This window comes from Oncorhynchus masou, chromosome 30 (assembly GCF_036934945.1).
Source record: "Oncorhynchus masou masou isolate Uvic2021 chromosome 30, UVic_Omas_1.1, whole genome shotgun sequence".
NCBI classification, from domain to species: domain Eukaryota; kingdom Metazoa; phylum Chordata; class Actinopteri; order Salmoniformes; family Salmonidae; genus Oncorhynchus; species Oncorhynchus masou.
In genome coordinates this window covers 3081680-3107305 of record NC_088241.1, presented here as the reverse complement: position 1 = coordinate 3107305, position 25626 = coordinate 3081680, and the positions used below count along the sequence as shown (strand labels likewise).

The 25626-nt window shown below is 44.6% G+C and overlaps 1 protein-coding gene across 2 annotated transcripts; it reads right to left on the bottom strand.

Moving 5' to 3' along the window:
- Window positions 1-25257, bottom strand: LOC135521803 (protein ENTREP3-like). Of its 2 annotated transcripts, XM_064947540.1 has the most exons (15): window positions 21321-22115; window positions 20774-20867; window positions 20530-20586; window positions 20160-20267; window positions 19866-19982; window positions 17640-17747; window positions 17275-17435; window positions 9851-9950; window positions 9504-9576; window positions 8508-8811; window positions 8078-8412; window positions 2542-2610; window positions 2268-2449; window positions 1982-2128; window positions 1-1881 (listed from the first exon to the last, which is right to left on the bottom strand). In XM_064947540.1, exons 4-15 carry the CDS (start codon window positions 20253-20255, stop codon window positions 1633-1635), a joined length of 1941 nt encoding a protein of 646 aa, XP_064803612.1. In that variant the 5' UTR covers window positions 20256-20267; window positions 20530-20586; window positions 20774-20867; window positions 21321-22115; the 3' UTR covers window positions 1-1632. The 2 variants fall into 2 exon arrangements, with proteins under 2 accessions (XP_064803612.1, XP_064803611.1); XM_064947539.1 differs by lacking the exons at window positions 20774-20867; window positions 21321-22115 and adding an exon at window positions 23539-25257.
- Between the last annotated feature and the right edge of the window lie 369 nt (window positions 25258-25626).

Here is a 25626-nt window from a genome sequence, read left to right as displayed (position 1 = left end):
TTTGGGGTAGATGGTGTGTTAGTTTTGAGTTTGGGGTAGATGGTGTGTTAGTTTTGAGTTTTGGGGTAGATGGTGTGTTAGTTTTGAGTTTGGGGTAGATGGTGTGTGAGTTTTGAGTTTGGGGTAGATGGTGTGTGAGTTTTGAGTTTGGGGTAGATGGTGTGTGAGTTTGGAGTTTGGAGTAGATGGTGTGTGAGTTTTGAGTTTGGGGTAGATGGTGTGTGAGTTTTGAGTTTGGGGTAGATGGTGTGTTAGTTTTGAGTTTGGGGTACATGGTGTGTTAGTTTTGAGTTTTGGGGTAGATGGTGTGTTAGTTTTGAGTTTGGGGTAGATGGTGTGTTAGTTTTGAGTTTGGGGTAGATGGTGTGTTAGTTTTGAGTTTTGGGGTAGATGGTGGGTTAGTTTTGAGTTTGGGGTAGATGGTGTGTGAGTTTTGAGTTTGGGGTCGATGGTGTGTGAGTTTTGAGCTTGGGGTAGATGGTGTGTTAGTTTTGAGTTTGGGGTAGATGGTGTGTTAGTTTTGAGTTTTGGGGTAGATGGTGGGTTAGTTTTGAGTTTGGGGTAGATGGTGTGTTAGTTTTGAGTTTTGGGGTAGATGGTGGGTTAGTTTTGAGCTTGGGGTAGATGGTGTGCGAGTTTTGAGTTTGAGGCACCTTTCTTCTGAAGGCAGTTTGGAGATGGACTAGGTAAGGGGTGTTGAGGATTACATGTTGATTTTACCTCAAGAAAATGAACCACAAAAAAATACTAATAAAGATGTAAGTTTGTAAACATACGGCGACACTAACAGGCCATTAAACTTTCACTGTCAGTGGGAAAAACGAGTGTACATTTTTCTGTACATTTTACAGTGTCGTCAGGAGAAAAGGAAGGTTAACCATTTCACAAGTGGAAGACAAAAAGGTGAGTTCCATGAACACTTAAAGTGAGTTTCGCTCCGGATGAAGAGCTGGACAAATGAACGTACATTTGAGTTTTGAAAAAGAGTGAGCAGTTTAATGAGTGTATGCGGTTCGTGTAAGAGTGATATTCACAGCTCCAGAAAAGTGTTTACCTTAGACACAGATCTAGGATCAGCTTATGCTCCACTGATCCTAACCTTAACCATTAGGAGGAGAAACACTAAACTGACCATAGCTCAGAGTCTAGGGGAAACTTCATTATCCTACTCCTTCTCTCCATCCTCTATAGTCTTGAAGTTAAAGAGAGATCCCAGAGTTGTGTTCCGTATGGCTAGGTGGAGGTTGAAGGTAGGAGGTTAGTTGAGAGGTCAAAGTTCAGGAAAGGAAGGCCAGGCGCAGGTGCATTGGAGGGCTCCAAGGGGAAGGAGGAAGGGAAAGCGGTAGGATGCATGTTGAAAGTATTGGAACAAGGCTGTAGCAAAGGTCCAGTCGTTCCCTCCTCATAGTGCTGACTCCTTCCACCGCCCATCAGGATATGTCAGTAGTCTGTTCCTTCATCCTTCCTCTCCCCTGTCTAACTCATCCTACCATCCTCCACCTCTCCTCCTCCCTTTGTATCTCTTCTTCATTAGACCATACCATGCCTCCACTCTCCTCTGTGTGGGTATACTTTCTGCCTCCTCTCCTTTTCCTCCCCATCCCCTCCCATCTTTCCTCCTTCCTCCCCCTCTTACAGGGCTGACTCTGTGTACAGTGCCCCTGATGACCCGTGGGGGTTGGCCGTCAGTAATCGCCATAGCGACGCAGAGGAGGAGGAGCTTAAGTCACCGCAGCTGCGCAAGTGGATCCCCTCCGTCACAGGGGGTTGGTTGCTATGACGGCGGTTGTGGCGGCTGTCGCTATGGGAGTGGTGGTGACCACGGTGATGAGGGTGTGGTGGGTGGGATCCCTGGCTGGCCCCCCAGGAGTTACGTAACACCTTGAGACAGACAGACACTAGTGTGAGTGTGTGTGTCTGTATGTGTGTGTGAGTGTGTGTGTATTTACTGTATGTGTGTATATGTGTCAGTGTGTGTTACCTGCTCTAAAGGGAGATGGCCTGTCCCGTTGCCCTCCACCCCGCCTCTCCTTTTCTGACCCTGTCCCGTGTTCCCAGAATGCTCTGCGGCGGACGCCAGGTTCCGTTTGGATCGCTGCAGGAAGCGAGCGACCAACCCCCTCGTCACCTGACAGGAAGAAAAGGAGAGAGGATGAGAAATGAGGACCTGGCATAATCTTTCTACATACAATATGTTCATTTCTAGATATAAGTATCTTTGCAGAGTTTATGGCTGCTGTTATTAGTCTTTTTCAGCCATTACACACCTTGAGGTCCCCAAGAGAGCGGTTGTATTCTTTGGGCAGGTGCAAGGGAGAGTTGGTGAGGCCTTTGGAGAGGGGCAAGTTGCGCCCCAAGGTGGCTGCCTTCACACTGCCCTTACTGGGGAGGAGGGCTGAGGGGGGCACCAGAGAGGAGCGGGGTAGCAGGCATGCCTCGGAGGACGGACCTGGGGAAGACAGACAGAAACTATAATCTGTAGTGTCTTACCCAAAGGTGGTCAATACTGCCTTCTCTAACCGCTAACCTTTAGATTCTCACCTGTGTTTGTAGAGGTCTGAGAGCCCTCCCTCACTCCTTTACTGCCCACTGAGCCACCACTGAAGTCAACTAGAGCAGAGAGGGAGGGAGAGAGCAGAGAGGGAGGGAGAGAGCAGAGAGGGAGGGAGAGAGGAGAGAGGGAGGGAGAGAGGAGAGAGGGAGGGAGAGAGAGAGCAGAGAGGGAGGGAGAAAGCAGAGAGGGAGGGAGAGAGCAGAGAGGGAGGGAGAGAGTAGAGAGGGAGGGAGGGAGGGAGGAGAGAGGGACAGAGAAAGGGAGGTATGATATAGATATGAAATGCAAACTATCACCATGTCTTTCTTGCATAGTGTATTCATAGCGTGTTCATAGTGTGTTCATAGTGTGAGTTGTAAATCACTAACACTGGATGTCTGTACATGTGTGTTGTGTGCTTGTACTAGAGGTCGACCGATTATGACTTCAACGGCGATACCGATACCGATTATTGGAGGACCAAAAAACCCGATACCGATTAATCGGACGATTTGTAGTTTTGTTTTTTTGTAATAATGACAATTACAACAATACTGAATGAACACTTATTTTAATTTAGCCTAAAATAAACAATGAAACATGTTCAATTTGGTTTAAATAATGCAAAAACAAAGTGTTGGAGAAGAAAGTCAGAAAGTTCCTTGCTGTTTTTTTTAAAAAATTTAAATTTTTAAATTTTTTACTTCCGGCGCCGACAGAGATGGCCGCCTCGCTTCGCGTTCCTAGGAAACTATGCAGTTTTTTGTTTTTTACGTGTTATTTCTTACATTAGTACCCCAGGTCATCTTAGGTTTCATTACATACAGCCGAGAAGAACTACTGTATATAAGATCAGCGTCACCATCAGTACGACCAAGAATATGTTTTTCGCGACGCGGATCCTGTGTTCTGCCTTACAAACAGGACAACGGAATGGATCGCATGCAGCGACCCAAAAAACGACTCCGAAAAAGAGGGAAACGTGGCGGTCTTCTGGTCAGACTACGGAGACGGGCACATCGTGCCCCACTTCCTAGCATTCTTCTTGCCAATGTCCAGTCTCTTGACAACAAGGTTGATGAAATCCGAGCAAGGGTAGCATTCCAGAGGGACATCAGAGACTGTAACGTTCTGTGCTTCACGGAAACATGGCTCACTGGAGAGACGCTATCCGAAGCGGTGCAGCCAACGGGTTTCTCCACGCATCGCGCCGACAGATACAAACACCTTTCTGGTAAGAAGAGGGGTGGGGGTGTATGCCTTATGGCTAACGAGGCATGGTGCGATGAAAGAAACATACAGGAACTCAAATCCTTCTGTTCACCTGATTTAGAATTCCTCACAATCAAATGTAGACCACATTATCTACCAAGAGAATTCCCTTCGATTATAATCACAGCCGTATATATCCCCCCCCAAGCAGACACATCGATGGCTCTGAACGAACTTTATTTAACTCTTTGCAAACTGGAAACCATTTATCCGGAGGCTGCATTCATCGTTGTTGGGGATTTTAACAAGGCTAATCTGAAAACAAGACTCCCTAAATTTTATCAGCATATCGATTGCGCAACCAGGGGCGGAAAAACCTTGGATCACTGTTACTCTAACTTCCGCGACGCATATAAGGCCCTGCCCCGCCCCCTTTCGGAAAAGCTGACCACGACTCCATTTTGCTGATACCTGCCTACAGACAAAAACTAAAAAAGAAGCTCCCACGCTGAGGTCTGTCCAACGCTGGTCCGACCAAGCTGACTCCACACTCCAAGACTGCTTCCATCACGTGGACTGGGACATGTTTCGTATTGCGTCAAATAACAACATTGACGAATACGCTGATTCGGTGTGCGAGTTCATTAGAACGTGCGTTGAAGATGTCGTTCCCATAGCAACGATTAAAACATTCCCTAACCAGAAACCTTGGATTGATGGCAGCATTCGCGTGAAACTGAAAGCGCGAACCACTGCTTTCAATCAGGGCAAGGTGTCTGGTAACATGACTGAATACAAACAATGCAGCTATTCCCTCCGTAAGGCTATCAAACAAGCTAAGCGTCAGTACAGAGACAAAGTAGAATCCCAATTCAACGGCTCAGACACAAGAGGCATGTGGCAGGGTCTACAGTCAATCACGGACTACAGGAAGAAATCCAGCCCAGTCACGGACCAGGATGTCTTGCTCCCAGGCAGACTAAATAACTTTTTGCCCGCTTTGAGGACAATACAGTGCCACTGACACTGCCTGCAACGGAAAAATGCGGTCTCTCCTTCACTGCAGCCGAGGTGAGTAAAACATTTAAACGTGTTAACCCTCGCAAGGCTGCAGGCCCAGACGGCATCCCCAGCCGCGCCCTCAGAGCATGCGCAGACCAGCTGGCTGGTGTGTTTACGGACATATTCAATCAATCCCTATACCAGTCTGCTGTTCCCACATGCTTCAAAAGGGCCACCATTGTTCCTGTTCCCAAGAAAGCTAAGGTAACTGAGCTAAACGACTACCGCCCCGTAGCACTCACTTCCGTCATCATGAAGTGCTTTGAGAGACTAGTCAAGGACCATATCACCTCCACCCTACCTGACACCCTAGACCCACTCCAATTTGCTTACCGCTCAAATAGGTCCACAGACGATGCAATCTCAACCACATTGCACACTGCCCTAACCCATCTGGACAAGAGGAATACCTATGTGAGAATGCTGTTCATCGACTACAGACCCTGGGTCTCGAGCCCGCCCTGTGCAACTGGGTACTGGACTTCCTGACGGGCCACCCCCAGGTGGTGAGGGTAGGTAACAACATCTCCTCCCCGCTGATCCTCAACACTGGGGCCCCACAAGGGTGCGTTCTGAGCCCTCTCCTGTACTCCCTGTTCACCCACGACTGCGTGGCCACGCACGCCTCCAACTCAATCATCAAGTTTGCGGACGACACAACAGTGGTAGGCTTGATTACCAACAACGACGAGACGGCCTACAGGGAGGAGGTGAGGGCCCTCGGAGTGTGGTGTCAGGAAAATAACCTCACACTCAACGTCAACAAAACTAAGGAGATGTTTGTGGACTTCAGGAAACAGCAGAGGGAACACCCCCCTATCCACATCGATGGAACAGTAGTGGAGAGAGTAGCAAGTTTTAAGTTCCTCGGCATACACATCACAGACAAACTGAATTGGTCCACTCACACAGACAGCATCGTGAAGAAGGCGCAGCAGCGCCTCTTCAACCTCAGGAGGCTGAAGAAATTCGGCTTGTTACCAAAAGCACTCACAAACTTCTACAGATGCACAATCGAGAGCATCCTGGCGGGCTGTATCACCGCCTGGTACGGCAACTGCTCCACCCTCAACCGTAAGGCTCTCCAGAGGGTAGTGAGGTCTGCACAACGCATCACCGGGGGCAAACTACCTGCCCTCCAGGACACCTACACCACCCGATGTTACAGGAAGGCCATAAAGATCATCAAGGACATCAACCACCCGAGCCACTGCCTGTTCACCCCGCTATCATCCAGAAGGCGAGGTCAGTACAGGTGCATCAAAGCTGGGACCGAGAGACTGAAAAACAGCTTCTATCTCAAGGCCATCAGACTGTTAAACAGCCACCACTAACATTGAGTGGCTGCTGCCAACACACTGACACTGACTCAACTCCAGCCACTTTAATAATGGGAATTGATGGGAAATGATGTAAATATATCACTACCCACTTTAAACAATGCTACCCTATATAATGTTACTTACCCTACATTATTCATCTCATATGCATACGTATATACTGTACTCTATTTCATCGACTGCATCCTTATGTAATACATGTATCACTAGCCACTTTAACTATGCCACTTTGTTTACATACTCATCTCATATGTATATACTGTACTCGATACCATCTACTGTATCTTGCCTATGCTGCTCTGTACCATCACTCATTCATATATCCTTATGTACATATTCTTTATCCCCTTACACTGTGTATAAGACAGTAGTTTAGGAATTGTTAGTTAGATTACTTGTTGGTTATTACTGCATTGTCGGAACTAGAAGCACAAGCATTTCGCTACACTCGCATTAACATCTGCTAACCATGTGTATGTGACAAATAAAATTTGATTTGATTTGATTTGCTCAGAACATGAGAACATATGAAAGCTGGTGGTTCCTTTTAACACGAGTCTTCAATATTCCCAGGTAAGAAGTTTTAGGTTGTAGTTATTCTAGGAATTATAGGACTATTTCTCTCTATACGATTTGTATTTCATATACCTTTGACTATTGGATGTTCTTATAGGCACTTTAGTATTGCCAGTGTAACAGTATAGCTTCCGCCCCTCTCCTCGTTCCTACCTGGGCTCGAACCAGCAACACAACGACAACAGCCACCCTCGAAGCAGCGTTACCCTTGCAGAGCAAGGGGAATAACTACTCCAAGTCTCAGAGCGAGTGACGTTTGAAACGCTATTAGCGCGCACCCCGCTAACTAGCTAGCCATTTCACATCAGTTACACTAGCCTAATCTCGGGAGTTGATAGGCTTGAAGTCTTAAACAGCAGAGCTGCTGGCAAAACGCACAAAAGTGCTGTTTGAATGAATGCTTACGAGCCTGCTGGTGCCTACCATCGCTCAATCAGACTGCTCTACCAAATCATAGACTTAATTATAACATAATAACACACAGAAATGCGAGCCTCAGGTCATTAATATGGTTGAATCTGGAAACTACCATCTCGAAAACAAGACGTTTATTCTTTCAGTGTAATACGGAACAGTTCCGTATTTTATCTAACAGATGGCCTCACTAAGTCTAAATATTCTTGTTACATTGCACAACCTTCAATGTTATGTCATAATTACCTAAAACTCTGGCAAATTAGTTCGCCACGAGCCAGGCAGCCCAAACTGTTGCATATACACTGACTCTGCGTGCAATGAGCGCAAGAGACATGACACAATTTCACCTGGTTAATATTGCCTGCTAACCTGGATTACTTTTTGCTAAATATGCAGGTTTAAAAATATATACTTCTGTGTATTGATTTTAAGAAAGGCATTGGTGTTTATGGTTAGGTACACGTTGGAGCAACGACAGTCCTTTTTTGCGAATGCGCACTGCATCGATTATATGCAACGCAAGACACGCTAGATGAACTAGTAATATCATCAACCATGTGTAGATATAACAAGTGATTCTGATTGATTAAGTTTAATGCTAGCTAGCAACTTACCTTGGCTTCTTACTGCATTTGCGGAACAGGTGGGCTCCTCGTGAGGCAGGACGTTAGAGTGTTGGACTAGTTAACCCTAAGGTTGCAAGACTGAATCCCTGAGCTGACAAGGTAAAAATCTGTCGTTCTGCCCCTGAACAAGGCAGTTAACCCACTGTTCCTAGACCGTCATTGAAAATAAGAATGTGTTCTTAACTGACTTGCCTAGTTAAATAAAAATTAAATAAAGTCCCCCCAAAAAATCAGATTGTTATGAAAACTTGAAATCGGCCCTAATTAATCGGCCATTCCGATTAATCGGTCGACCTCTAGTGTGTACCCACCTGTATCAGCAGAAGAGCTGAGGCCAGGCTCGCTGTGTGACCTCACTAGGGGCAGAAGCCCGTCACTATCCCCCCTCTCGCTCCTTCCGCCCTGACGACGCAAGTACAACGGCTGTAGGGGGAGGGGTACGCCGTTGCCGTGACCACCCTGCTGATTGACAGCTGAGGAAGTGGGAGGAGCTGCAGAGGCAGAGGCAGAACTGCGTCGTAAAGGGGTGCAAGGTCCGACTCGTTTCTCTAGGATAGAGGAGTGCTGGTGAGAGGTGGCGCCTCCTAGCAGCTCCAACTGGGAACAACTACTGGCCAACATAGCCTGTCGCCTCAACACTGGAGACCTGCAAAGATAGGGGAGGGGGAGTGTTGTTCTCTTTTGAGAAGGAGCTGCAAGAAAGTGGCTGTGAACTGTGTGTGTGATTGTCCTTGTATTTACCTGTATGTAGCTGTAGCAGTGCTAGATGAGGAGCAGGAGTTGGACCTCTCTCCTCTGTAGCATCGCCTGGCCCTGGGGCCCACCAGGGGACTCTCTACCAGGGGACTCTCCAGGGCTTGGGGAGGGGGACCACGGAAGCTCACATACTCCCCTCCTTCTCCCCCGTCTCCCTCCTCCACTCCCCCGGTGCTCCCTCTCTCCCCCCTAGCCCTGACCCCCACGAGGCAGAAGTCCTCTGAAGGTGAGGAGTCGTCTGGGATGTCAATGATCTCCGACATCAACAGAGAACCACTGTCCATGGAGACTGGAGGGAGGGAGGGAGACGGTTCATTTACTTGTTTATATTATGCTAAATTTATGAATTGGCAGTGTTGCCTGTTTACAGTTGAAGTCGGAAGTTTACATACACTTAGGTTGGAGTCATTAAAACTAGTTTTTTAACCTCTCCACAAATTTCTGGTTAACAAACTATAGTTTTGGCAAGTCAGTTAGGACATCTACTTTGTGGATGACACAAGTAATTTTTCCAACAATTGTTTACAAACATATTATTTCACTTATAATTCACTGTATCACAATTCCAGTGAGTCAGACATTTACATACACTAAGTTGACTGTGCCTTTAAACAGCTTCGAAAATTCCAGAAAATTATGTCATGGCTTTAGAAGCTACTGATAGGCTATTGGAGGTGTACCTGTGGATGTATTACAAGGCCTACCTTCAAATTCAGTGCTTCTTTGCTTGACATCATGGGAAAATCAAAAGAAATCAGCCAAAACCTCAGATTTTTTTTTTTACTAGGATTAAATGTCAAGAACTGTGAAAAACTGAGTTTAAATGTATTTGGCTAAGGTGTATGTCAACTTCTGACTTCAACTGTAGGTAAAGAACCAGAGTAAATGGGCCCTTCATGAAACTCTCCTTTCAATACCAGACTGGTAAAAACATGAATAACAGAGCTGAAGTGAACAGAACGTAGCATGTGTGACTCTGACCCTCTCCGCTGAAGGCAGTGGATGTGGCCCTCTCTCCAGACAGCTCATTCCCATGGCTGTCAAACACCGTGGCCTAAAGACAACCACACAGCACATGTGTTTAATAGACACACACACCCGCATGCACACACAAACAAACACACAGAGACAATTGTCCTGTATTCCTGCTTCGCTTTCTCTCTCTCTTTCACACACACACACACACACACACACACACACACACACACACACACACACACACACACACACACACACACACACACACACACACACACACACACACACACACACACACACACACACACACACACACACACCAGCAAACATGTCCAGATTCCCCCACTGACCTGGCTAGCTGCTCTCTGTCCCATCACTAATTCGTAAGGAGGGGGACAGTCAGTGGGGTACAGAGGAACTGGACTCTCCATCGACCCGTTATAGGTGATACTGAGGACATGTAGACACACAGACAAACAATGAAGACTGATTTTATTGGCTATTTACAAATGCTAGAGTGTGTGTTTAATAAGTATACACTGCTCAAAAAAATAAAGGGAACACTTAAACAACACAATGTAACTCCAAGTCAATCACACTTCTGTGAAATCAAACTGTCCACTTAGGAAGCAACCCTGATTGACAATAAATTTCACATTCTGTTGTGCAAATGGAATAGACAGGTGAGAATTATAGGCAGTTAGCAAGACACCCAATAAAGGAGTGGTTCTGCAGGTGGTGACCACAGACCACTTCTCAGTTCCTATGCTTCCTGGCTGATGTTTTGGTCACTTTTGAATGCTGGCGGTGCTTTCACTCTAGTGGTAGCATGAGACGGAGTCTACAACCCACACAAGTGGCTCAGGTAGTGCAGCTCATCCAGGATGGCACATCAATGCGAGCTGTGGCAAGAAGGTTTGCTGTGTCTGTCAGCGTAGTGTCCAGAGCATGGAGGCACTACCAGGAGACAGGCCAGTACATCAGGAGACGTGAAGTAGGCCGTAGGAGGGCAACAACCCAGCAGCAGGACCGCTACCTCCGCCTTTGTGCAAGGAGGAGCAGGAGGAGCACTGGCAGAGCCCTGCAAAATAACCTCCAGCAAGCCACAAATGTGCATGTGTCTGCTCAAACGGTCAGAAACAGACTCCATGAGGGTGGTATGAGGGCCCGACGTCCACAGGTGGGGGTTGTGCTTACAGCCCAACACCGTCCAGGACGTTTGGCATTTGCCAGAGAACACCAAGATTGGCAAATTTGCCATTGGCGCCCTATGAGTGTTCAGTATGAGTATGAGTGTTCACATGAGCACATGAGACAGACGTGACAGAGTCTGGAGATGCTGTGGAGAACGTTCTGCTGCCTGCAACATCCTCCAGCATGACCGGTTTGGCGGTGGGTCAGTCATGGTGTGGGGTGGCATTTCTTTGGGGGGCCGCACAGCCCTCCATGTGCTCGCCAGAGTTAGCCTGACTGCCATTAGGTACCGAGATGAGATCCTCAGACCCCTTGTGAGACCATATGCTGGTGCGGTTGGCCCTGGGTTCCTCCTAATGCAAGACAATGCTAGACCTCATGTGGCTGGAGTGTGTCAGCAGTTCCTGCAAGAGGAAGGCATTGATGCTATGGACTGGCCTGCCCGTTCCCCAGACCTGAATCCAATTGAGCACATCTGGGACATCATGTCTCGCTCCATCCAACAACGCCACGTTACACCACCAATTGTCCAGGAGTTGGCGGATGCTTTAGTCCAGGTCTGGGAGGAGATCCCTCAGGAGACCATCCGCCACCTCATCAGGAACATGCCCAGGCGTTGTAGGGAGGTCATACAGGCACGTGGAGGCCACACACTACTGAGCCTCATTTTGACTTGTTTTAAGGACATTACATCAAAGTTGGATCAGCCTGTAGTGTGGTTTTTTCCACATTAATTTTGAGTGTGACTCCAAATCCAGACCTCCATGGGTTGATACATTTGATTTCCATTGATAATTTGTGTGTGATTTTGTTGTCAGCACATTCAACTATGTAAAGAAAAAAGTATTTAATAAGAATATTTCATTCATTCAGATCTAGGATGTGTTATTTTAGTGTTCCCTTTATTTTTTTGAGCAGTGTATATATATCTGTCCTGTTGCACACACGTGTTTACAGTTTTTTCCCCAATTGCTAACATGCATTGGTCAAAACTGAAGTCACATTGTCAAAACTCTTCACACAGTCAGTGACACAGAAATGTATTTGGATCAAACTGTGAATAATTTTTAATTGTTTTCATGTTGATACTGTAATGTACCGTGAGGGTTCTAGTTCTCCCTCTCTCCAGTACTGTACAGTATGAGTGATAATACTAGACATGTTGATACTGTAAGGTACCGTGAGGGTTCTAGTTCTCCCTCTCTCCAGTACTGTACAGTATGAGTGTTATACTATATATGTTGATGAGAACTAGAACCCTCACAGTACTGTACAGTATGAGTGATTATACTAGACATGTTGATGAGAACTAGAACCCTCACAGTGCTGTACAGTATGAGTGTTATACTAGACATGTTGATGAGAACTAGAACCCTCACAGTACTGTACAGTATGAGTGATTATACTAGACATGATGAGAACTAGAACCCTCACAGTACTGTACAGTATGAGTGTTATACTAGACATGATGATGAGAACTAGAACCATCACAGTACTCTACAGGATGAGTGGTTATACTAGACATGTTGATGAGAACTAGAACCCTCACAGTGCTGTACAGTATGAGTGTTATACTAGACATGTTGATGAGAACTAGAACCCTCACAGTACTGTACAGGATGAGTGGTTATACTAGACATGATGAGAACTAGAACCCACACAGTACTGTACAGTATGAGTGTTATACTAGACATGTTGATGAGAACTAGAACCCTCACAGTACTGTACAGGATGAGTGTTATACTAGACATGTTGATGAGAACTAGAACCCTCACAGTACTGTACAGGATGAGTGGTTATACTAGACATGATGAGAACTAGAACCCTCACAGTACTGTACAGTATGAGTGTTATACTAGACATGTTGATGAGAACTAGAACCATCACAGTACTCTACAGGATGAGTGGTTATACTAGACATGATGAGAACTAGAACCCTCACAGTACTGTACAGTATGAGTGTTATACTAGACATGTTGATGAGAACTGGAACCCTCACAGTACTGTACAGTATGAGTGTTATACTAGACATGATAAGAACTAGAACCCTCACAGTACTATACAGTATGAGTGTTATACTAGACATGATGAGAACTAGAACCCTCACAGTACTGTACAGTATGAGTGTTATACTAGACATGTTGATGAGAACTAGAACCCTCACAGTACTGTACAGTATGAGTGTTATACTACACATGTTGATGAGAACTAGAATCCTCACAGTACTGTACAGTATGAGTGTTATACTAGACATGTTGATGAGAACTAGAACCCTCACAGTACTGTACAGTATGAGTGTTATACTAGACATGATAAGAACTAGAACCCTCACAGTACTGTACAGTATGAGTGTTATACTAGACATGATGAGAACTAGAACCCTCACAGTACTGTACAGTATGAGTGTTATACTAGACATGATAAGAACTAGAACCCTCACAGTACTGTACAGTATGAGTGTTATACTAGACATGATGAGAACTAGAACCCTCACAGTACTGTACAGTATGAGTGTTATACTAGACATGATAAGAACTAGAACCCTCACAGTACTGTACAGTATGAGTGTTATACTATACATGTTGATGAGAACTAGAACCCTCACAGTACTGTACAGTATGAGTGTTATACTATACATGTTGATGAGAACTAGAACCCTCACAGTACTGTACAGTATGAGTGTTATACTAGACATGTTGATGGGAACTAGAACCCTCACAGTACTGTACAGTATGAGTGTTATACTAGACATGTTGATGAGAACTAGAACCCTCACAGTACTGTACAGTATGAGTGTTATACTATACATGTTGATGAGAACTAGAACCCTCACAGTACTGTACAGTATGAGTGTTATACTATACATGTTGATGAGAACTAGAACCCTCACAGTACTGTACAGTATGAGTGATTATACTAGACATGTTGATGAGAACTAGAACCCTCACAGTACTGTACAGTATGAGTGTTATACTATACATGTTGATGAGAACTAGAACCCTCACAGTACTGTACAGTATGAGTGTTATACTAGACATGTTGATGAGAACTAGAACCCTCACAGTACTGTACAGTATGAGTGTTATACTAGACATGTTGATGAGAACTAGAACCCTCACAGTACTGTACAGTATGAGTGTTATACTAGACATGTTGATGAGAACTAGAACCCTCACAGTACTGTACAGTATGAGTGTTATACTATACATGTTGATGAGAACTAGAACCCTCACAGTACTGTACAGTATGAGTGTTATACTAGACATGTTGATGAGAACTAGAACCCTCACAGTACTGTACAGTATGAGTGATTATACTAGACATGATAAGAACTAGAACCCTCACAGTACTGTACAGTATGAGTGTTATACTAGACATGATGAGAACTAGAACCCTCACAGTACTGTACAGTATGAGTGTTATACTAGACATGATAAGAACTAGAACCCTCACAGTACTGTACAGTATGAGTGTTATACTATACATGTTGATGAGAACTAGAACCCTCACAGTACTGTACAGTATGAGTGTTATACTAGACATGTTGATGAGAACTAGAACCCTCACAGTACTGTACAGTATGAGTGTTATACTAGACATGTTGATGAGAACTAGAACCCTCACAGTACTGTACAGTATGAGTGTTATACTAGACATGTTGATGAGAACTAGAACCCTCACAGTACTGTACAGTATGAGTGTTATACTATACATGTTGATGAGAACTAGAACCCTCACAGTACTGTACAGTATGAGTGTTATACTAGACATGTTGATGAGAACTAGAACCCTCACAGTACTGTACAGTATGAGTGATTATACTAGACATGTTGATGAGAACTAGAACCCTCACAGTACTGTATCGTATGAGTGTTATACTATACATGTTGATGAGAACTAGAACCATCACAGTACTGTACAGGATGAGTGGTTATACTAGACATGTTGATGAGAACTAGAACCCTCACAGTACTGTACAGGATGAGTGATTATATTATACATGTTGATGAGAACTAGAACCCTCACAGTACTGTACAGTATGAGTGTTATACTAGACATGTTGATGAGAACTAGAACCCTCACAGTACTGTACAGTATGAGTGTTATACTAGACATGATGAGAACTAGAACCCTCACAGTACTGTACAGTATGAGTGTTATACTAGACATGTTGATGAGAACTAGAACCCTCACAGTACTGTACAGTATGAGTGTTATACTATACATGTTGATGAGAACTAGAACCCTCACAGTACTGTACAGTATGAGTGTTATACTATACATGTTGATGAGAACTAGAACCCTCACAGTACTGTACAGTATGAGTGTTATACTAGACATGTTGATGAGAACTAGAACCCTCACAGTACTGTACAGTATGAGTGTTATACTATACATGTTGATGAGAACTAGAACCCTCACAGTACTGTACAGTATGAGTGTTATACTAGACATGTTGATGAGAACTAGAACCCTCACAGTACTGTACAGTATGAGTGTTATACTATACATGTTGATGAGAACTAGAACCATCACAGTACTGTACAGGATGAGTGATTATACTATACATGTTGATGAGAACTAGAACCCTCACAGTACTGTACAATATGAGTGATTATACTAGACATGTTGATGAGAACTAGAACCATCACAGTACTGTACAGGATGAGTGATTATACTATACATGTTGATGAGAACTAGAACCCTCACAGTACTGTACAATATGAGTGATTATACTATACATGTTGATGAGAACTAGAACCCTCACAGTACTGTACAATATGAGTGATTATACTAGACATGTTGATGAGAACTAGAACCATCACAGTACTGTACAGGATGAGTGATTATACTATACATGTTGATGAGAACTAGAACCCTCACAGTACTGTACAGTATGAGTGTTATACTAGACATGTTGATGAGAACTAGAACCCTCACAGTACTGTACAGTATGAGTGATTATACTATACATGTTGATGAGAACTAGAACCCTCACAGTACTGTACAGTATGAGTGATTATATTATACATGTTGATGAGAACTAGAACCATCACAGTACTGTACAGTATGAGTGTTATACTATACATGTTGATGAGAACTAGAACCCTCACAGTACTGTACAGGATGAGTGGTTATACTATACATGTTGATGAGAACTAGAACCCTCACAGTACTGTACAGTATGAGTGTTATACTATACATGTTGATGAGAACTAGAACCCTCACAGTACTGTACAGTATGAGTGTTATACTATACATGTTGATGAGAACTAGAACCCTCACAGTACTGTACAGGATGAGTGATTATACTATACATGTTGATGAGAACTAGAACCCTCACAGTACTGTACAGTATGAGTGTTATACTATACATGTTGATGAGAACTAGAACCCTCACAGTACTGTACAGTATGAGTGTTATACTATACATGTTGATGAGAACTAGAACCCTCACAGTACTATACAGTATGAGTGTTATACTATACATGTTGATGAGAACTAGAACCCTCACAGTACTGTACAGTATGAGTGTTATACTAGACATGATGATGAGAACTAGAACCCTCACAGTACTGTACAGTATGAGTGTTATACTAGACATGATAAGAACTAGAACCATCACAGTACTGTACAGTATGAGTGTTTTACTATACATGTTGATGAGAACTAGAACCCTCACAGTACTGTACAGTATGAGTGTTATACTAGACATGATGATGAGAACTAGAACCCTCACAGTGCTGTACAGTATGAGTGTTATACTAGACATGATAAGAACTAGAACCATCACAGTACTGTACAGTATGAGTGTTATACTAGACATGATGATGATGTTTCTTTGTAATTTTTATTGCAGCCCTTGAATTTATGGAATTTGTTATTTCAACAGTAAATTACTTATATGCACAGATATAGAAAAAATTAAGGTTATTGAAGCAAATTGCTGCATTTCTGATTCATTCTTGTTCCATATACTTTAGTACAGTCAATAAAGTGAAAAGGTGTTATTCTTATTCTATAATGAAATATTGATTTACATGAAAATTCATTCAAACTTCAAAGAAATGTTCCTCATTTATGTAATGTTCCCTGTTAGTGTTATTTAGGTCAGTGTGTTATGAGTGACAATGTACTGTACGCTTTCTGACTGAGAATTGTTGTCAGTGTTCTGGTCGAATGAGCTTATTTTGAGACATGTATGAAGTGTTTTGGTGGTTTGACTGAGTTCTGGAGGTGAGATGAAGTGTTTTGGTGGTTTGACTGAGTTCTGGAGGTGAGATGAAGTGTTTTGGTGGTTTGACTGAGTTCTGGAGGTGAGATGAAGTGTTTTGGTGGTTTGACTGAGTTCTGGAGGTGAGATGAAGTGTTTTGGTGGTTTGACTGAGTTCTGGAGGTGAGATGAAGTGTTTTGGTGGTTTGACTGAGTTCTGGAGTTCTGTCCAGCGGTCCTGGAGCAATTAGGGTTAAGTGCAATGCTCAAGGGCACAGCTACATATTTCTCACCCTGTCAGGTCCGGTATTCGAACCAGCAACCCCAACGCTCTAACCTTCAGCCTACCTGTGTGTGTGTTATTACCTCTGTGCGTCTGTCTCAGAGCTGCAGGTGTATTCAGGGGGGTAGTAGGGGGGCGGAGGGATGGGCGGGACAAACTCCTCAAAGTCCATGATGTTGGTCAGGAAGGCATCCTGAGGAGTGGTGCATTCTGGGTTGACAGAGCGAGAGCGGTGCGGGGCGAGCTAGAGAGAAACAAACAGAGATAGAGGAGGGTAGAAATCAAAAGGGATGGATAAAGACAATATTGTGTGTGTGTCTGTGTGTGCGTGTGTGTGTGTGTGTGTGTGTGTGTGTGTGTGTGTGTGTGTGTGTGTGTGTGTGTGTGTGTGTGTGTGTGTGTGTGTGTGTGTGTGTGTGTGTGTGTGTGCGCGTGTGTGTGGACTCACCAAGTGCACTAGGTCCAGGGAGAAGATGTGTATACTACAGGTGACAGTAGAGAGAGTACAGATGATGGTAGAGAGAATACTCAGACCACAAGCACTGAACAACAGGTCCTGGAACAGAGAAGAGGACACTCAGACCACAAGCACTGAACAACAGGTCCTGGAACAGAGAAGAGGACACTCAGACCCCAAGCACTGAACAACAGGTCCTGGAACAGAGAAGAGGACACTCAGACCACAAGCACTGAACAACAGGTCCTGGAACAGAGAAGAGGACACTCAGACCACAAGCACTGAACAACAGGTCCTGGAACAGAGAAGAGGACACTCAGACCACAAGCACTGAACAACAGGTCCTGGAACAGAGAAGAGGACACTCAGACCACAAGCACTGAACAACAGGTCCTGGAACAGAGAAGAGGACACTCAGACCACAAGCACTGAACAACAGGTCCTGGAACATAGAAGAGGACACTCAGACCACAAGCACTGAACAACAGGTCCTGGAACAGAGAAGAGGACACTCAGACCACAAGCACTGAACAACACGTCCTGGAACAGAGAAGAGGACACTCAGACCACAAGCACTGAACAACAGGTCCTGGAACAGAGAAGAGGACACTCAGACCACAAGCACTGAACAACAGGTCCTGGAACAGAGAAGAGGACACTCAGACCACAAGCACTGAACAACAGGTCCTGGAACATAGAAGAGGACACTCAGACCACAAGCACTGAACAACAGGTCCTGGAACAGAGAAGAGGACACTCAGACCACAAGCATTGAACAACACGTCCTGGAACAGAGAAGAGGACACTCAGACCACAAGCACTGAACAACAGGTCCTGGAACAGAGAAGAGGACACTCAGACCACAAGCACTGAACAACAGGTCCTGGAACAGAGAAGAGGACACTCAGACCACAAGCACTGAACAACAGGTCCTGGAACAAAGGAGGGGAGATCAGCATGTAACACACAGGTCCTGGAACAGAGGAGGGGAGATCAGCATGTAACACACAGCCAGGGCAGTTAGGAGCAGTTTGGTTCCTGTTTGTAATAATTTATACATACTGCAGCGTGCATCATGTGCCTTGGCTATTATATTATGCTCTGCTTACGTCATCTGCAAAAATGATTGTCGACATCAGAAAATGTAGCCCACATACTCTCAGAGAATATAGACGCCACACACTGCCATTAAACACACACACTGAGCTGTCATTAAACACACACACTGAGCTGCCATTAAACACACACACTGAGCTGTCATAAAACACACACACACACACTGAGCTGTCATTAAACACACACACTGAGCTGTCATAAAAACACACACACACACACACACACACACACACACACACACACACACACACACACACACACACACACACACTGAGATGTCATTAAACACACACACGCACACTGAGCTGTCATGAAACACACACACTGAGCTGTCATAAAACACACACACACACACACTGAGCTGTCATTAAACACACACACACACTGATCTGTCATAAAGCACACACACACACTGAGCTGTCATTAAACACACACACTGAGCTGTCATAAAACACACACACACACTGAGCTGTCATTAAACACACACACACACACTGAGCTGTCATTAAACACACACACACACTGAGCTGTCATAAAACACACACACACTGAGCTGTCATTAAACACACACACTGAGCTGTCATTAAAGACACATTGAGCTGTCATTAAACACACACACTGAGCTGTCATTAAACACACACACACACACACACTGTGCTGTCATTAAACACACACACACACACACACACACACACACACACACACACACACTGAGCTGTCATAAAACACACACACATTGAGCTGTCATTAAACACAGACACACACTGAACTGTCATTAAACACAGACACACACTGAGCTGTCATTAAACACAAAGACACATTGAGCTGTCACTAAACACACACACACTGAGCTGTCATTAAACACACACTGAGCTGTCATAAAACAAACACACACTGAGCTGTCATAAAACACACACACACATTGAGCTGTCATTAAACACACACACACTGAGCTGTCATAAAACACACACACTGAGCTGTCATTAAACACACACACACACACACTGGGCTGTCATTAAACACACACACACTGAGCTGTCATTAAACACACACACTGAGCTGTCATTAAACACACACACTAAGCTGTCATAAAACACACACCTTGAGCTGATGTCTGACAGAGTGGCAGTCTGCGTTTAGGTAGAGTACCAGGGTCTCCTCCTCGTTTATAGAGCAGGAGTGTGTTGGGGCGCAACACACACACAACCCATTCTCCACCTGCAAAACACACACCGAGAATTAACACGCACACATCCCCCCCCCCCACACACACACACCTACTCTCCACAGGGCTGTGTGCCCCTCTCTGATTCAGATGGGTTGGGTTATATGCGGAAGACACATTTTGGTTGAATGCATTCAGTGGTGCAACCCATTTCCCCTTTCCCTACATACCTGGCAGGTGAGGAGTGACTTGACCATCTGTGCGTTCTGACAGGAGAGCATGGATCCAGCCAGACTAAGGATGACACACACAGCAGACAGCAGCATGAAGAGGGACACCTGGAGAGGGAGACATGGGGAGGACACGCAGGGGGTCAGAGAACTACACATGGGATGAGTAACCTTGCCTGTGACCTAACTACTTGTTCTCGCTGCCTATAGGCTGTAGCTCGGTGGGCTCGGTGTGCAGATGAATGGTGTTTCAATCAGGTAGCAGGTTGGTCAGTTACATACACACTCACAAACATACACACACACACGCACAAACACACACACACACACACACCATAGACATATAAATAGACACTTGTGTACTACTCACCACAAGAGTGAGTGGTCTTCTCCATGAGATAAGTCCAACTAACCCTGATGCCACAACCTAAGAACAACACACAAATTACAGTAAGGAAAATACATTCATCAAATATAATATCTGAACACAATCAACCACAGCCAGGAAATATGGAATCATTTCAATATTCTGAAGAGGTTTCTTCTCCATGAATCCTTTCCTCCATCTGCACTCCATCTCCATCTGACAGAGACATTCTCCATATTACTTTCACCTATAAAACAGCCTTCTGTCTTTTCAGGGGTGAGTTTCACATTCAGATGTAGGATCTTCATTTGAGACAGTTCGGTGCAGTTTGGACAATAATCCTGCCGCAAAAAGGAAATGTGAATTATTATGTGAATTATAATTTGCGTATATTTTTGTAGGGGTTGATACATTTTCAGTTAGGGGCAAATCAAGCCAGAAATTTCAAAGTGGAAAAACTCAAATACACTACAGGTTTGCATTTTATGCTTAGCATGAAGTTTAGTTTAGTTTAGTTTATTAATTCGACCATTTAAAAAAACAAGAACACATAAAACTTAAATGCCATACATGCACATGAATAAAATCATTGAGGATAACACACAATAAAGTCTGGGACTTATTTCCATTGTGGTCCTCTTGAGACAAGATGGCTAGACAAGATCCAACACAGTTAAACACAGTATGGCAGTGAAATAATAAAACAAAAACAAAGAAGAACATCTATCTCGTCATTCCAGTTACATCATAGGGGTTACTTATATGGGCACAGAGGACATCAAACATATTTTTACTTTATGTTTAAAGCTGTCCAGAGAAGACGTTGTTTTTATGGGCAGAGGCAACTCATTCCATTCTGCGGCTCCAGTATACAAGTAAGTACCTTTCCCAGCATTCCTCCTGAATCTGTAAGCACACATCAGCAACACCTGGTCAGGTGCTCTCCAACATAGTTTTACTTTTGTGAGACACCAGAAGTGTAGAGTCATCCGCATTAAGAAAAAGACAGCAAGAACAAGCATCTTTCATATCATTAACATACAATAAAAACAGCAGAGGTGTTCCGCTCCCCTGCGGAACGCCACAACTCATTGGTTTTGCCTGAGACAGTGAACCATTAACATCTATTACTTGCTCCCTTCCTGATAAATAGGACTTTACCCAGCCTATAGGGATACTGCTTAACCCCAGTGCCTCCAGTTTGGAGACTGTATCAAAGGCCTTAGGTCAAGCAGTACCATTCCACACAGATTTCCCTCATCAATCTTTTTCCTGATGAAGTCAGTCAAGTAAAGTAGACATGAATCAGTGGAGTATGTTTTTCTAAAACTTCACTGAAAATCATACATTAGACCCTGTTTGTTAACATATTCAAACATTTGCTCATGTACAATTCTGTCCAGGATCTTTGATGTTACACTGAGGATAGATACAGGCCCAGGGTCAGATTTTATCCCCTTCTTATACAGAGGATAAATACAGGCCTATAACTCCCAGGGTCAGACTTTATCCCCTTCTTATACAGAGGATAGATACAGGCCTATAATTCCCAGGGTCAGACTTTATCCCCTTCTTATACAGAGGATAGATACAGGCCTATAATTCCCAGGGTCAGACTTTATCCCCTTCTTATACAGAGGATAAATACAGGTCTATAACTCCCAGGGTCAGACTTTATCCCCTTCTTATACAGAGGATAGATACAGGCCTATAATTCCCAGGGTCAGACTTTATCCCCTTCTTATACAGAGGATAGATACAGGCCTATAATTCCCAGGGTCAGACTTTATCCCCTTCTTATACAGAGGATAAATACAGGCCTATAACTCCCAGGGTCAGACTTTATCCCCTTCTTATACAGAGGATAAATACAGGCCTATAACTCCCAGGGTCAGACTTTATCCCCTTCTTATACAGAGGATAGATACAGGTCTATAACTCCCAGGGTCAGACTTTATCCCCTTCTTATACAGAGGATAGATACAGGTCTATAACTCCCAGGGTCAGACTTTATCCCCTTCTTATACAGAGGATAAATACAGGTCTATAACTCCCAGGGTCAGACTTTATCCCCTTCTTATACAGAGGATAAATACAGGTCTATAACTCCCAGGGTCAGACTTTATCCCCTTCTTATACAGAGGATAGATACAGGTCTATAACTCCCAGGGTCAGACTTTATCCCCTTCTTATACAGAGGTATAACTTTAGCTTGTTTCATGTCCCTGGGAAAGGTGCCTTGTTCAAGAGAGAGATTAACAATATGCGTAATACAAGGGCCAATTTGCTCAGCAGAATCTATTAGAAACCTTGCAGGAATATTATCCAGGCCTGTGGCTTTGGAGCATTTAAGCTCTGCCAGCGTACTGAATATTTTGGCTGTTTCTACCTTTGCAAAAGAAAGAGTTTGGCTGAACCCCTAACTCTACATAATACTTCTCGACTTGGTTTCTTCCATACAAACCAGAACTGGTGGGCAGCTTGCTAACCAGCTTGCTGCCAACAGAAGTAAAAACAGAGTAGAATTCATTGGCAACCTCTGCTTTTTCATATACCACCTCCTCTTTGATGTTCAGTCCAATACTGTTTAGTTTGTTTTTGGTAGTGCTACTACAGCCTAGTTCCTTAAATGATTTCCAAAGCTTTTTAGGGTCATTTTTGTTTTCAATTATTTTCTCAGCAAAGTAACCCCTCTTAGCTTCATCCATCCTGCTCTGTGCTTCATTTCTGTGATGTTTATATAGGACAAAATCATGCTGCTCTTGAGAGTTCTTACATTTCTTAAAGGCCTTATTCCTTGCTTGTGAAATAGTGATCAAATGAAGGTCCCACATCTGTAAACCGTAAATCTATTTTTTTGAATTACGATCACGTTCCTCCATTGCATAATGGACTTATGATTATCCTGCTAAACATGATATTTAGGTCTCCAGGATAGTCCCTCCTTGTCAGTGCAGATGAAGGAAAGGTAGTGATTCAGCCCGTTTAGAGATGCTCCCACAGGATACTCACAAAGAAGCCGGCCCAGAAGGGGCAGGACTGTCGGACGCGGGCTGAGGATGTGAAGGCCATGCTGGTGAAGGAGAAGGCCAGGACCATGGCCCCCAGGCCCAGGTGGCACAGCCCCAGGTACAGCAGCAGTTTGGCCCCACCCTGACGGCCAGACATGCCCCGGCAGCTATCTGACCAGCCCCGAGACCCAGAGGCTGACACTACACTGCTGGAGTCTGACGGGGATGGCATGGCTGGTGTGTGTGGAGAGTGGTGAGCCTGTGTATGTGTGGAGAGTGGTGAGCCTGTGTATGTGTGGAGAGTGGTGAGCCTGTGTATGTGTGGAGAGTGGTGAGCCTGTGTATGTGTGGAGAGTGGTGAGCCTGTGTATGTGTGGAGAGTGGTGAGCCTGTGTATGTGTGGAGAGTGGTGAGCCTGTGTATGTGTGGAGAGTGGTGAGCCTGTGTATGTGTGGAGAGTGGTGAGCCTGTGTATGTGTGGAGAGTGGTGAGCCTGTGTGTGTGTGTGTGTGTGTGTGTGTGTGTGTGTGTGTGTGTGTGTGTGTGTGTGTGTGTGAGAGAGAGAGAGAGAGAGAGTGTGTAAGAGAGATGGAGAGTTGGTTGCTTTTTAAAAAATCACCCCCTTTTCACTTTGGCCCTGCGTTGTCAATTGGCAGGATGACAAAACCCGTTGTGCAATAATCCCCAAGGTTCGATCCTGACACGCCACAGTGCGGTTTCCAAAAACTCTCAACTCAGAAGACTGGGCTATTTAGCATATGAAAACAGCAATAGCTGCTTAGCAGAGTGTATATGTCCTATTACATCTGCACCCCAGACAATCTTCAACATGTTCACGTAAGGAGAAAAATAAGAAAAAATACCTAGGGCTAATCATTGAGAACCTGAATGCATTTACGACACACAGCTCCGTTCCTCTGTTCTTTTCTCTCCATATCTCTACCTCCCAAGGCCCATAGCATTGCGGTGGGCGGTGGGCGGAGCCCAGAGGCCGCAGTCCTGTAGCAGCACCCGTTATTAAGCACCAGATATCCCGTTGTTTCGACGGTAATGAGAAACGACGTGCATTGCGTAGGTCGGTGAGTGGGTCTGGATCTTGTCAAGGTGACGAGGAACAAGCATCGAAACAAGGCCCGAGTTGTCCTGTCCTCACGAAGGTCCGACTACCGGACCTATCCGAAGGATGAGAGAGATAGCTCTTGATCAGATCTTAATCGGTCCGGTCGGCAAACCGTTCAGGTTAAGAAATTACTTAAATCCGTCGAAAGTAAACGTAAATAAATTATAGAAAGTCCATCCCCCTTGAGCCGTCGGCACGTTTGTGCTGTTTTCATTTGCTATGCCTCTTCTTTCCATCTTTTGACTCCGTGGGAGTTTTGCGGTGGACCACACAAACTCAACCCCCTCTGTCCTCTTCTCTCTTCCCTGCAGCAGTCACGCGGGCCTCCCGTTCTGCTCGTGTATATCCTGGACATCTACCTCACTGCACCGAATTATACGTCACACACACACACACCTCAAGCGATCGGTTCCAGTTTCACACACATCCGTTTCCCAAGTCAAAGAGCCTTGCTGATGATCATTCTTCTCTTTCCCGTTCACCATCACCCCATCCCTCCATTCTCTCTCCTTCACCATAGAGGCAAAAGAAAGGAATGCCTAGTGTTTGTAAACCGACACTTCGTCATGTGACGAAAAGGCACGGCAGACGCGCGTGGAGGATGCGGCAAAGCCTGCGTGTCCTGGTGCTGATGCTGCGCGGGAGGGGCACCCACCTTCAAGGATTACTGCAGCCAGCCAATCAGATAGGATTTCACTGCACTGTGAGGCCTCCAGGAAGTTTGTAGTCCCAGGACTATAGGCAGTTGTAGTTCACTATTATACACGTCTCACACTATAGGACTGTCTGCATGTTACATTATGTTTCACTTTGGTTCCATCCTCATCTCTTATATAGGCCTATACATACCAGGGGGAAGAAGGGTTAGGGGCTCAACAAGAACATTTATGTAAGCCATTAAAGGACACATTTTGCCCAGCTGGTATTGTCATAGTGTAAAAATGCAGCAATGCTCTTCAGGGGGGGCTG

Bases quoted from the DNA above. Each gene is read 5' to 3' on its own strand.
- LOC135521803 (XM_064947539.1), bottom strand. From the start codon at position 23,769: ATGCCATCCCCGTCAGACTCCAGCAGTGTAGTGTCAGCCTCTGGGTCT. The intron at 9,577-9,850 runs GTCAGTGGGGGA...GGTTGTCTTTAG, and splicing joins GACAGAGAGCAGCTAGCCAG to GCCACGGTGTTTGACAGCCA. The intron at 8,812-9,503 runs GTCAGAGTCACA...CCCTCCCTCCAG, and splicing joins CACTGCCTTCAGCGGAGAGG to TCTCCATGGACAGTGGTTCT.